Source organism: Contarinia nasturtii, unplaced genomic scaffold (genome assembly GCF_009176525.2).
Source record: "Contarinia nasturtii isolate CC-2019 unplaced genomic scaffold, AAFC_CNas_1.1 Cnas_scaffold_2806, whole genome shotgun sequence".
NCBI lineage: Eukaryota > Metazoa > Arthropoda > Insecta > Diptera > Cecidomyiidae > Contarinia > Contarinia nasturtii.
This window is the reverse complement of record NW_022200123.1, coordinates 857,873-872,786: the sequence shown is the minus strand read 5'-3', so window position 1 is coordinate 872,786 and position 14,914 is coordinate 857,873. Positions and strand designations below refer to the sequence as shown.

Here is a 14,914-nt window from a genome sequence, read left to right as displayed (position 1 = left end):
ACTACATCCCGCCGCCAATATAAAATAATAAATTGATGAAAACTGAATGAAGCATGCAATTAAAAATGTGGATGGTGTCTTCCATTCAAATGGTAACCTAAAATCATGCAAATTCCATATTTAATTTTCTTTTGGAAAACAAAAGTTTTATACTTACCACATGAAAAACGGCAAATGAAAAATCTCACTGCCCTTATATGATATAAAATATCCAAAATAACTTGCTACAAACGGCGGTAAAGTAATACCGAGAACTGACACTTTTGAAAATGCAAAACGAAATATCTTAGCCAATTTATTGACTCTTTCAGTTGCGTCTATGTAAATTGCAATCGATTTTGGTCGTTTCATTCCTGCAAATGTCGTTTCAATATCAAATTACCACACATTTTTTTACACATAATTAAAACTTACGTTCTTGTACAACGCCTTCGTAATCTTCCATTAAACGAAAAACGGTCTGTCTTTTTGAATAAATTATAAAATAAGTGAAAAAAAGATGAGTTGCTGTTGCAACTGAATAGAAAGAATCGGCATATTCGTTGAAATCTTTTGCTTCAAACAGGAAATATAGCCAAAGTGGTATGATACATTGAGTAATAAAAACGAAAATGATCAGTTTTTTAAGTTTAAATCGATTTTGTGTCGACTCTTCAGGCCATATACACAAAGAATCAAACATTTGTCGAGTGGTTTGAAAAGCTTTCATCGCGTAGAGTTGAACAAATGGGTAAGACCTTTTCAAAACACAAAACTTGGTCGTTTTTTAAGAACTAACACTTCCGAAAAATCTTAATTTGATTTAATTATCTTGATTTCTTCTCGTTGCCACTAGACTTTTTAAATACCTAATCTCAACTGAGATACCATACGTTAATTGGGTCTCAATTTATATGGTGGCAAATTACCAATCAACCAAATTAAAATCGATTTTAAGTATTTATAGGAAGAATATTTCGTTTCACTTTGAAAAGCACTACGCTCTAATTGGTTTGAGCTTTGATAACTTCTTAACTCCGAGAGAGAACCTTTCAAATGAATTCCCATGGTTAAGGTTCGTACCTTTATGTTCAAAAAACATGGAAATCAATTCACATGTGCTTCAAACAAGAGGAAATGCGATAAAAAGTAACATGCTAACGAAATATTTGAAATGACTTTATTTATTGACGCGGAAAAGGAATCTTTTAGAGAAAAATAATAGATATCTATAAAAAAAGTTGTGTTGCGCTTATATATGATGATTCTTAGGATGATTCATATTTAATTTCAATAGTTTCTTCTATGAATTTCCCTTTGAATTACGTAGGAAATTATATTAATCATATCTTGAAGAAATATCGAAGAAACCATCAAACCATAAAAAAAAGAAACAGAAAACCAAGGAAATTGACAAAGTATACGCCATGCAGATAAATGATTTTCTGAGTCACAGATTGAATTTAAAATAAATTACATCATATTGTAGTCTTTTGAATATAACGAAATGATACATTCATTATGAGTTATTATTGGTCCATCTGTCGAAGTTTCCAGTTTGAGATGCAGTAATATTGTAATATGATTTTACTACTTTCTTTCAAAAATCATCAAAAATATGATGTATTATTTTGTTGTAGGCTTTACTACTGTTTCAGTGTCTTACAATGCATTTAATATCTTCCAAACCATTCCTTATCTCAAAAAATTATTGCTACAAATATGTAAAGTAACATTTCAAATCGAATGACGCATAAAATTAAGCCTATTAAACAGAGTACTCATAAAACAACAATTTGTGTGACAATGACAATAGCACAATGTATCAAACACAAAACAAATGATCCTAGTAAACATTTCATGTAAAAACGTATGAAAGCAATCAAGTGAAACGAAAAACATGTTTCGTAACGCATATCAAAAAGGTGGCTTTTTCACGGTATTTTATTCGATTGGACGAAATCCGTTAAAATATTGGAAATGTCAAATAAAAGAAGGCCATTGCAAAAGAATTACCGACGAGGATTTAAATTCGCTGGTACTGGAATTGATAGGCGCAAATGTGTCTACGTGTTTAATTACAACTCCAATCGAACCATTTAAATCGCTTGGCATTAAAATGCCATTCATAACAATAATTTTGAAAAATCTTCATAAATATTGTACATTCGAGATTGAGATTCGTGACAGTTTGAATCAATTACGTCGTTTTCAAGCGTCAAATTTTCAACCATACACTCGAACCAACATGTTTTTTACGGTATTTCCGTTGCGGTTGTTGGCCAACGGATGGAATAAAATTGAAATTAATTTGGCCGATTTTACACATCGTATATATGGTACACGGTACATTGAAACTGTTCGAATTCGCATGAATGCAAATATTCGGTTGCGGCGAATTTATTTTACGGATCAATTATATTCGGAAGGAGAAAAACCACTGGAATATCGACTCATCGAACGAAATAAATCGCATGCTGAAAATGAGGAACTAAATACAGCCCACTCATCGGACTGAAACACCATTTACTTGCATGCACAAATCATTTATAATAGATAGAAAGCGTTAATAAAGTTAGCAATAAAAGCGGTTACATCGCGCTTGTCGTCCATATTCACACAAAATATCCATTTATCACATTTTTAATTGAATTTTTCCATTTTTAATTGTTCGTTCTATGCAGTCGTTGCACGACATTGTACCGCATGAATTGTATACACATCTAATTAAACTGCATAACGAAAAAGTTCAAAACACAACAACACATCGAACAAATAAAGAATTCAGGCAAAAACTCAAGTTTGTTTAAAGAATTGTTGGCGTGCATTGAAATGATGCTGGAAAAGATGCGGACTCGCTTGAACAATACATTTACGGCACTAACTCCTTTGATTACTTTTTTATTATTATTTTTTTCTCTACTTCTGCTTCTTCTTCATTTTTTGATGTAATTTGTCTCAACTACATAATTACGGTGAGAACAACAAATGAAACTTATTTCTTGCTTGCAACAATTTCGCATTTCATTTATTACATAGAAGAATGTGAACGCATTCGAACATTCTTGCTTCAAGAAATGAATGTATGAAATATTTACTTTAGAATCCATTATGCGGATTTATATATATTTATTGGATGACGTCTTAATTTGAAACAATACGCTTGCCCCTCGCCAAATTGAATGCAATTTCTCTGGAAACAATATCAATAAAATTCCAATTAAAACTTTCTTTTCAACCGAATGGTGGGGAAAAGTAAAATCTCACAGTTTAGTGAGCTTTCCGCTTGAATTCAGCCAATTAAAATATAGTTCCATATTTAATTGCAATTTTCTTCATTTCGCGATTTAATGCATCGGACCTTAATCCAATTCGCTTCAGTTCATTAAATTTGATATAATATATCAAAGTATATGCACTTACCTTTCATTCACACTCATTTCCGTTGAATACCAACATCCAACATCCAATACTGGAAATGAAAAGGGCGACAGTAAGAGAGTCGATTCCTTAAAAACAATCTAAGTCCAGTGAATCTTTCTTTTTCGATTCAGGGCTTAAGTTGACGATAAATTTTAACCAATAATACAAGTTTTGACACAATAAAAAATTCTTTATGCGTTGACCTGACCGTCTCAAGTAAAGCTATGGAAAAAACTTGATGAGTGATTTTGATTGAAAACATTCTAATTTTTTTGTTTTGTTCACACCCCAAACACATATTTAGAAGAATTGATCGTTTCAGCAAATCCTCGCTCCGACAAAATAGATCTATAACACCATTATTTATTGCGGTGAAGTTTGTTTTTATTTTTCTCTTTCGGTGACTACATCATGTGGCATTTAATAAGAGAATTTTAGATCAAATTACCAACACTTGGTACGGTTAAGCATAAGGACTGGTGTTGGTAAAATGCAATGCGTTTGCACGCTAATAACGACCTAAATCACCATCACCACAAAACAAAATGCAATTAATCATTTTGCAAGAAACAAGAAAGACACTTGGTGGCGTGCGCGCGCGTGTGTGCTCGCTCGACCAAATGCAAAAGAAACCACCACCAAAGTCTTATTCTTTTTGTGGTTGTGGCGTAAATTTTCATTTTTCATTCCCTTCGCTTATGTCGTTGTTGCTATTTATTTTAATTCGTTGCGCGAGTGCGACGCTGATTAAATTAGCTATAGTGGCCGGAGTTCGTGTTACTATGCGACCAATAAAATGGCGTTAAAATTTGCTTGACGATAATGAATTTACTGCATTTGCACAAATGAAGACACTGTTTTTTTCTTTCGGCTTTACAGTCAATTTTTCTTCCTTTTTTTAAAGCTTGTCTGCCATACAAATAAAAACGCTTGCGGTTCGTTTTTTTCACAACTTTGAAGCAAGTCGGTGAAAGAAGAAAACAATAGAATACAATATCAAACGATAGCTATAATTAATTTTGAAACGCACTCAAAGAAATTATTTGTTTTTCTTCAGGAACTTTTTGTTTTCATTCGTTTTCGTTCGCATCCAAGTAGACACGAGAAGAATAAGAATGCATGAAATCTGTCTATTTGTAAGTAAGAAGCACGAGAACACTTGACAATGCAATATGTAATTTGTAAATGTCATTTTTTGAAATACAATGATGAAGAATCTTTAGCTTCCATCACGTGCACTCTGCGATGAAGTACTCTCACCACCAGCGAACATATTCTACAATCTTATTTCAATGCAATAAGTTGGTCGTTGGAAAACGTAATACGTTTAATCTACAGTAAATGTTTAAACGTTGAAAAAAATGCCATAGAATGAACCGAACAAAACCAAAAGAAGTTATCAAAATGACTCAATGTATGAAGTTGAGTCTTTCTTCAGGAACTTTGCAATTTAAAAAATACGTTACTCAATCTGATTTGAGCAAATTTGCATTAACAACGGCCACGAAAAAAAATACAATTGCACTTCACGCGCCTTTAATTATGGCAGAATAAGAAATATTTTATGCATTTTTCCTCACTATCTTATCTCCGCTCTTTTGGCACTCTTGCAATTATTTCCAGACGAAGAATATTTCGGAGGATTTATTTCGCTGCATTTTTTTGAAATGATGTGGACTGAATCTAAATTAATTTGCGATGACTTTAATTGTAGCAGATTTTCCATTTCACTGTGATGAATGAAATAGTTAAGGCCCAAATCTAAATGCGCTTTCTTGTTGGAAGTATGATAAAAAAAGTCTCATATATCATTTTTGTCGTCGTTAATTTCTCCCTCTCTTTCTAGCCGGTTCCGCAATTATTAATCAAAGTGCAGATAAAAATGTCCAAAATGAAAGAATTTTTAAATGGTTCGTCTTACCATTTTCAATGGTATCCATTTCGAAGCGCGATGCATGAAAGAAAATTAGAATTTCATCAAAGACCATCTTAGCAATTCACAACGGAATTTATGAATTATTGATGAGACCTTTAGGCTTTCATCATCGATTAAACCCCCCAATATCAGCACGATATTGGTTTTTTTTTCTTGACAAACTGCTCAATTTTTGTGACACAATTCCTGTCATGTGTCTTCAATCCATTTTATCTACTGAATAGCATCATTTTTTTTATCCCTATTGCGTCCGATGTGTATTCATTATTTTGATATGTATTTGCAAAATGGCAAAAAAAGAAACTTACTGAAGTGGCAAATTACATTGAACGAATAAAAAGTATGCTATGAAAAATTATGAATCGCTTTGAACGAAGAATATATGAATCGTTGCGGCGAAACAGTAGCTCTTATTTTTCTCCAAATAATACTGCAACATGAAGTTTTTTTCACACGGTTTATTTGTTGTAATACAACAAATAAACTATTCATAAAAAACTTTATGTTGCAGTATTATTTGGAGAAAAATAAGAGCTACTCTTTCGCCGCAACGATTCATATGCTGTGTTTAATAGTGTCCCCGGGGAAATATTTGACATCAAAGAATGAGGAAACAAACGGTAAGGTTTAGTAAACATACGATACTCACTTGGCGTTGAAATAGAAATGGTTGAGTTGTGAATAAATAAAACAACATGAAATTCCACGTAACTAGATTCATTTTATTAATTTCCTGGATTTCGCTTATATTGTTTTCTATAAATTTTCACCTAAATTTTAGTCTAAACAGAGAATCACTTTGATTTAAAAAAACTTAAATTTTGATGGTGTTATTTTGTTTTTCTTAATCCAAATTTAAAAAAAATCATTGAAGCAAAAATCAAGACTTACAATGAAAGATTTCCCTTCAAATTCAGAAGTTATAGTTAACTATGACATAAAATTGATGTTCAATAAAGTAAAGAGAGCTTTACTATGAATACTGTTTTGTGACGTTCAACATCGATTTACAGAAGTGATTATTTTAAAATGTATATGGTTTACGACTGTTGTGTTGAACATTAAAATATGTAAATGTTGTTAATTGTGTATGAGGCGATGAAATTGTATGCTAATGTTTAAAATGCAAGTGTGTTTGTTTACGAATGTATTATTATTCTTACGGAATTAAATCTGCATTTGTGATTGATAAAACATACATTTGCTACTACATCTGCATATGCTTGATATCTCAACTTTTGTATTTGTGGTGTTGAATCCAGTAATTTGTTTGTCGGCATGGTTATAATTTTAGTTTTGAATTATTGGTTATTACCACCGTCATATCGTCAATGGAGTCGTGTATTATTGTTTGTATATCAGTATGTGAGTTATGTGTTGTTTTGATTCGACAAAAATTTAATATTTATTGTGAAGACTTAAATTGAAAATTTGCTTCGCGATTATCGACAGCTCAGTGTCGATTGGTTGAGTGTCATCATACAAGCTGGGTGCTTCGCACAGTATGACGAATGTACCAAAAACAGATGCCAACATAAAAAGCCACAAAAACAAACGATCCAACACCATGGCAACGAAGCCCCAATCTTGATCTTCCTACAAACCGACAAATGAAATGGGAAAGCCAAAATAAAAGACAATTGAATGGTTTTTAAAGTTAAAACAAAATCCATAAAATCATGGATCTATCACCAATGACATCAGGATTAACATGAAATTCACAATACAAACTATATCGATATAAAAAAACGCAACTAGCTTACCGCATTAAATTCATCAACCTTTTGCATTCGATGTTGAATGAACATGACATTGTGCATTGCTTTTTCCAATTCGAATGGGTACTTTTTGCGTGGTGCCATGTCACTTAGTGACTCATTTAAGCCAGACATTACGGACGGCAATCCATTGTAGCCGCTTGCATTGCCAAAAGCACTCATCAATGCACCGCTAAAACGATTTGTTGCTATTGTTGTGTGTAATCCATTGCATCCACGTCCTTGCATCGCTCGAATTGAATCGGGACTCGAACCGCCCGAATTTAATTGCATTTCGGCTGTTAATGCTGCTGTAAATTTGGACTTTTTCATTTTGATGCCATAGTTGATTTTCTTTGCGGCCAAATCACGAAGCAAATCTTTTGGCACACGCATCAATAACAATCTCGGTAGTATTTTTATGAAAAAACTTCGAACCCATGGTGCCATTTTATGGGTGCTTGGCTTTCGATAGTGTATATTCAATATTATAATTGTGACCAATACACTCAGCCCGACCAGCACCATAGTAAAGAGGAGATATTTTCCAAGCAACGGTAATGCCAATGATGTTGACGGTATAATTTCCGAAATCAGCAAGAAAAACATAGTTTGAGACAGTAAAATACTGATGCAAAGGGCAATCTTTTCACCTGAATCGGCTGGCAAATAAAATACCAACACAGACAAATACGAAATGCCAACACACGGAATGATTAAGTTAACCGTGTAGAAAAGGGTCTTTCGCCGCAATGTGATGTTGAAAAAAATATCTGCAGAACATAATAAACCGATGAGAAAAATACATTAAAAAAAGTATGTAAATATATATTATTTTAATATAGACATCAATGGGTTGTTCCGTTCGCTTTTGAACGCGATATTTACACCTCTTTATATTGCTTTTCCCGTTTTTGACGATTTTGATCAATCACCAAACAAATTGCAATGCTCAATATATTCCCGTCAATTTTCACACATGTACTTTTTTAATGACATCAAAATGTAACGTTACAAGTGTATTTGAGCGTTGAATTCTTTTCATATTTCATCTCATGTTGGCCAATTTTCGATTACATCATTTGCCAAACGTTGGCAATCAATCATCTTACACAACAAATGAGAATATGGAATGGGAAATAGGAAAAAAGGAAAAAAAGGGGAGAATCGCTTACCCGGATATGGTTCAGCGCAGCATGAATAATATTTTTCATGTCTTTCGGCCGGTACACCTAGAATAAGGAAAACGTTGTAAAAGAACGACGATTTTTATGTATACGTGTACATATTTCGTTCATATTATTATTGCATACCTAAAACATCCCATTCAACACTCGGATAGAATTCTCGTAAATCGATGCCTAAGTCCACTTTATTATCGTCTTTCGTTTGATTTATGTGCTTTAAATCAATCTATGTGTCCCGTCCAGCCAAACGATGAACGATAGCAAAAAGAGAAGAAAAAAAATGAAAAAAAAAAACATCGAAAGAAATTATAAGATTGAATAACAAGCTAACATCCATTTCAAAAACAACATTCATACATTCTTTCGGTTGTGTTGAAGCTGCCGTACTATAGTAAATCACAAGAGATCAAATTTCACTCATGGAATTTAATAAGTCATCAAATGAAACATTTATTATTCGCATTTTTGCACAAAACTTTCTTAATCGAAGTGAAATGGTTCGTCGTTTTTTTTTTCGTTCTTGTTTGATGCGATAACAACCCTTCGCAAATAGCAGCGATTTGTTCCTCTATCGGCGTTGGTCATTTATCGTGAAGTTATTGATAAAATACCATGATAAAAGATCGAATAAAAATTGATGATTTTTCAACATTTATTATGATTCATGAACATTTTTTGGTTCGTTTTCGTTATCTCACATCGTCTTTGACACATTCCATCGAAACGAATTAATCGAAAGTATTTGAAGCACCAAAAATGTCACAATGTCACATACTCTTATCTCACAAATAATAAAAAGTAATAATTTAGTTAAGAATGAAAAATGCCAAAGGTCAGAAGTCTGAAATTGTGTTGAACTCTTTTTCCAATTTTTTTTTTCTTCGCCTTTTTTTCATTCAAAAATAAATCTGCTTATCGCGAACAATTTAGTATTGCATGTGACAGTTTCTGAGTGCGTCGAAAATTGCCAGAAAGCATCGTAGATCTATCAATGGTCTCGAAATAAATGAAAACTGCGCAAAAAACCCAATTCAATAGCTCTGTTTAAGAGAACATTTCTTAACGGATGAAATTGTGCATGCCCTTTGCATGTATGCTGAACTATGTAAAAGAATTCGTTTGTAAGTGCATCAATCCAGTGAGATTTCTCAAAGATTCAAGAAAATACATGTGAGTTTCAATGAAACATTTGTTCTCCCATTCAAAACGAGTCACGCTCAACTCAATACACTATTCCATCATTAGTGGAAGATTTAGAGGAAATCAACATGATTGAAACTATGTTTCAGGATGTGCATCAATGTCAAACTCAATGCGATTGAAGTCAAACTTGCATACAGAGTCTTGTTCATTTTAATGTAATCCGCTCATAAAGCAAATTGCATCGAATTTTTGAACGAATATTTTGCAAAGCATGTGTGTCGAATAACTTCAATAAATAAATTATTATGAATCCAAACTCGGATCTCGTTTGCGCTTTTGCAATCAGTACAATGACATTCAAGCATGTGCGAAATTCAACAAAATTTACAAAATGGTGAATAAAATCTGTCGACAATGAATTGCTTTGATAGACTATAATACAAACACAATCACAATATTCTATCATTTTTTATCTCGAACATTTTAATACTTGAATGTCTGCATTTGACACCACAGTTGAAATATTCAAATAGAGAGAGAGAGAGATCTTGAATTTGCAAACACTTTAATGTATTTCATCATTTTCGTATGAACTTTTCCAACGCCACCGATGAACTTATTCAAAGCGTGATTTATGCGATGCATTTGGCACGATTAATGGTTATAAATTCTCAATTTCATTGAATTTATACAGCTTATTCAGATAAATTCAACTTGATACTGTATGAATTTGTGTTTTTTTCCTTCTCTGTTTGGCAAAATACACAAAACTCCATACACAATACATTTTAGTTTATTTCTCTTCTTTTTTTCCCTAGTTTCATATTAAAAAATAGCTTTTTTATTACTTCATTACTTTCTTAGAATATTTCAATAAACAACTTCCTGCGCGTCACAGATACTTTGAGATTTCATCTTGTAAAGATTAAAAGAGGAAATAGTTTTCTCTTTAATGCGGATAAGTAAAAATGCAAATAAAAAGGCCATCATTGCAAAATGTACACGTTCGTTTGAACGTGTGTAATTCAAATACTTCCGCTGTCGCATATTTTCATAAGAAAAATCGTGTTAAAAGATTTTGCGATGCATTTTCCTTACAGTTTACTCGCATCTTTTTAGATTGTGCTAACGAATACATCACAAAGTGATTAAAATGTTTTGTACCTGAACATGTTTAACGCTATTTTTTTGTTGTGCATAAAAAGCAACGTCTTATCCAGAATGAATACCATAGATCAAAGTGAAATGAAATACATACATTAATACATTTAACAGCACCAAAACGGAACGTTTAAAGTGTGCAAAGTGTTATCGGAACTTGATTGAGTTGCAGTAAAAACAATATTGCAAATTAAAAAAATATGTCAAAATCGTGTTGATGACATCAAACAATCACGTTGAGCGTGAAAAAATTGGCGCAATTACTGAGAAAATTTCAAAATTCTGATCGTAAATTGTGATGGAAATTACAAGATATATGACATAAGCTGAAACGAAATATTACATATTTTTCGGCGAGAAATCGCTGTGCGCTGCTTAATTTTTGAGCTTTGCCCATTATTCTCGGCTAGCCAGAAAAGTCATCATTCAATCTTGTTCTGCATTGCCATCGCATGAATATTCATGTGAGATTGTGAACTATTTATGCATAAGCATTCTGTCATGCACATGAACATTTTTCGAATTTTAACTCGTTTAAGATGACAACGGGGCGGAATATGCATACATGGGGAATATGGAAACTTTCCGCTGTGATACGATGTGATTCGAGTTTAGCGCGGAATTTTTCCTGTTTTTTTTCTTTTTTCATTTTCATTTCAATGGTAAATTCAAATAGTTCAGCTCATCTCTCGCCGGTGTGTGTTTCTGTGGCGTTTGTGCGCTGTTAAAACGTACATACATAAATATTTCTGCACTCAATTTATGTATAAAATTGTACAGCAAAAGGAAGACATACGGTTCAGTCGTTCGTTCTGTTAGTATGTTTGTATTACATGATTTTGGCGTAGTTTTTGGTAGAGAATCAACTTGTAACCGCATTAAAATAAAAACCAAATGGATTTATTTTTTTCATGCCATCGAATTGTGGTCGCCGTTGTCTCTCACCACTGTCAATGCACCACCAGACCACAGACAGAGACAACATGCTAAATACTTGTAGAGCTTTTTTTGTATGTATGAATGTATGAAAACGTGCAATGCATGTGTGATCAGCAGATGCTATCACTTAATCCTTAACATGACGAAAATTCCATTTTAATATAGCGAAAAGGACAAAACATAACCATAACCGAGTGTGAATCATGGCAACATAGCTTTTTATTATGTAAAATTCACATTTTCGTTAAATAAATACTTTCATTCCACTGTTCATGAGGCTCAGTGAATGTTTGCGCAGTGAATTGCTTTCAAAGTCGAATGAACAATGTGAATGTTTCATGTGTATTTATGTGGAGTGCAGATGGAAAGACGACAGAGAAATAGAGAGCAAAAATTGTTGAATCTTATAATTGCTTTGGCATAATGGATAATTCAATTAAAATTATGCACACTCGTCCTCAATGCTGACATCAACTCGAACATTTTCCAACTTCATCAGATTTATACACTCCATTTCTTTGTCCACATAAGCCTTCATTACGAATTTACGTGTACACTTTTTTTCTCAATCAACAACATTTTAAAATGGATTCTTTTGTTATGAACGACACTACTACTAGCTTTTTGGCCCATTTTAATAAACATAAAAATTCCATAAAAATATTCTTCGCTAAACTTTTTATTTCATAACATGGATGTATCATAAAATTTGCCGAGTAAATTGAATTATCTTACTTGATCGCCGTCATACGTCCAAGAGCCGAATTTCATGAAGCACGTTTGTTGATCGAATGGAAAATATCTCACGTCAATTTCGCACGAGCTCTTAAATATTGCAGGTGGGGTCCAATACACTTTTCCGGTGTAGTGAAGTACTGCCTTAGTCAGGGTTGTTACGACATACTCGCCATCAGCGCTGTCAAAATGGAAATTATAATGCCAAACATATCGATTCAAATTGATGAAATCGTCCAATGAAACAAAAGCACTCAAGCAATTTTCTTAATTTATTTAAAAACAAAACATTGAAATAAATGCACTATTAACAATTTCAAGACACATTGTGTCCATTAATCAATTCATCACGAATTTATTACCAATATTTGTCGGAATGAGATTGGGGAAAAAATTGAAATCGCCTAAAAGCATTCTTGAAGTATTGAATAATTTTGAATGGCATGAAATGATACCATTCATGTTTAAATTGAGACTTGAAGCTCAATTTATTTAATATTAACCAATTTTTTATCGAATTCAATCCATTTGGTTTTTTCCAGTGGCACTTCATAAATTAATTACTTCAATCAGTGTATATCATCATTAATTTCTTCATTATTCAATTCTCGATTGTCTTTTCAAGTAAAAAAAAAAAACAAATGACGTAGTTGAAACGAGAGAAAAAAAAACCATGAAATGTTTCGTTTTTAATTTTCTTCAATTATGAAATACGGTGAGTGCATTTAATTTTAAAATACATATTTTTGCGACGAAATCGTCAGTTGGTCAAATTAATTTGTTATTGTATCGAATTGGGCTAATGACATTGTACGAATAATGTCATACCAATACAATTGATTCGATACATTTTTCATAATCAATTTTTCATTTCATTTAAATAACATTTCATTAAATGATCATAAACCACTTTGATGAATAGACTAAAAATTGAAAATCTATTCTATCGAAATTGAAATATTTTCTACCTTTCTCGAAAATTCAAAAAAAATCTACTCAATTTTGTGTTTAAATGATGAAACTCACTTGTTATACAAAACAATATCCGGCAGCCAAATGTGTTCGGCTGGAACGTACAACTCGATTTGCCCACCATATTCGCTTGGATCCCATTTCTATGAAAAGAACAACATTTTCAATTTAAATCGTTCCAATTTATGCGAAATGTGAAGACACACTCACCAATTTGTAGTCATCCCATTCCTGTAAGGTATATATTAATTAAATCACCGTTAGAAATACAAAATTTTAATTAAATAAAATTATTGGGTATGCTCGACTAAGATTCAATGGATACGGCGATACAAAACAGTTATGATTCATTACGCCAAAATGAAGGAAATTTGGTAGATTCAATTGAAATGATACATCCGGAAATTGGCATGTAAATGTATTATATCAAAAGTTGTGGGTGTCAAAATTGGCATAAATGCGGAAATAAATTTGGAACATGTATCCGACTGAATGAGTGAATTAAGACGATATTGAAGCGATGCTGATGCCAATTGGATGTGTCCTTATTTAAATTTCTTAATAAATGTTCTTCTACGAATGTATTTTAACTTACGTGCTCGAGCCAAACGTTCGTAGTCAGAATTTGGTCTTTTAAATTCTACGAAAAAAAAAAAAACAGCATTGTCAATGATAGTCATTCCGATAGCAGTGACGATACCACTTACCAACTCCATGATTTGTGACAAACGTAATCCAAGTTTAACAAGAACCGTTTGTGTGTTATTGCTAACTGGTCGAATCAAACGATTATAATTGCTTAATAAATCGTCGTACAAGCGTTTTGCGTCAGGATTTCCGGCAATTTCACGAAATAAAACACAGTGCAATATAAACACCGTGATTACTTTGATCGAAATCATATTTGATAATTTTAATTGATTAAGTCTTGAAAACTAAATTGTATTTGCTAATTAACTACTAGTTCAGTTGCGTTTTGTACCACATTCACTCATAAACGCAGTTCACAGCATATAACAGAAAAAACTTTCTTTTTGTTTTGATTGTCATTACTCAGTGTCATATGATGCAATCTCCATATAACGGCATATATTGTTTTGAAACACTTCTACATACTACTACGCACAATCATAACGAAACGGGAAAAATTGATGTTTTTCAAGAAACTTTGACGATAGCACAGCAGCTCTATGGAAACTTCATCGATTTTCAACACAAATTTTTGACGATTTGTCCACATCAATTTGGTTTCGTTTTCAATTTTTCCGAATCATACATCGATTAATTTGCAAATTGTTGATTGTTTTAGCGAAAAAGAAACTCTTTTTAATATAAAATAATTAATTTTCTTTGTAGAGAAAATATTCACTTTTACGCACACATCGACTGGAAAATTTGCACTGAACGAAAAAGAGAATCGTCTGTCATTTCTCTGTGTGTATGAATATACTTTCGTTTATTGTTGTCACTACTACACGCTACTGCTGGATGCTGCAAATGCCTATATTTCAATATAACAACAAGCTTTCGAGCATGCGCTTCAAAATCTGCCGCTTCCACAGCTGCAAGGATACACTGTTCATCCGAATAGTAGCAACATTCAAACGCTGCCGTACAACATGCTTCATGCATACGGATAAGCGCATAGGGTGTGTATTTGTTAGCATCCAACACCATTACAC

At 32.7% G+C, this 14,914-nt stretch overlaps 1 protein-coding gene across 1 annotated transcript; it reads right to left on the bottom strand.

The window, feature by feature from the left end:
• Positions 1-6,039: 6,039 nt before the first annotated feature.
• LOC116349234 (acetylcholine receptor subunit alpha-like 2) lies at positions 6,040-14,617 on the bottom strand. Its single transcript, XM_031780579.1, has 9 exons — positions 13,940-14,617; positions 13,828-13,872; positions 13,443-13,463; positions 13,287-13,375; positions 12,261-12,441; positions 8,409-8,508; positions 8,271-8,327; positions 7,102-7,868; positions 6,040-6,934 (listed from the first exon to the last, which is right to left on the bottom strand). The coding sequence occupies exons 1-9, from the start codon at positions 14,132-14,134 to the stop codon at positions 6,737-6,739; spliced, it is 1,653 nt and encodes a 550-aa protein (XP_031636439.1). The 5' UTR covers positions 14,135-14,617; the 3' UTR covers positions 6,040-6,736.
• Positions 14,618-14,914: the final 297 nt, after the last annotated feature.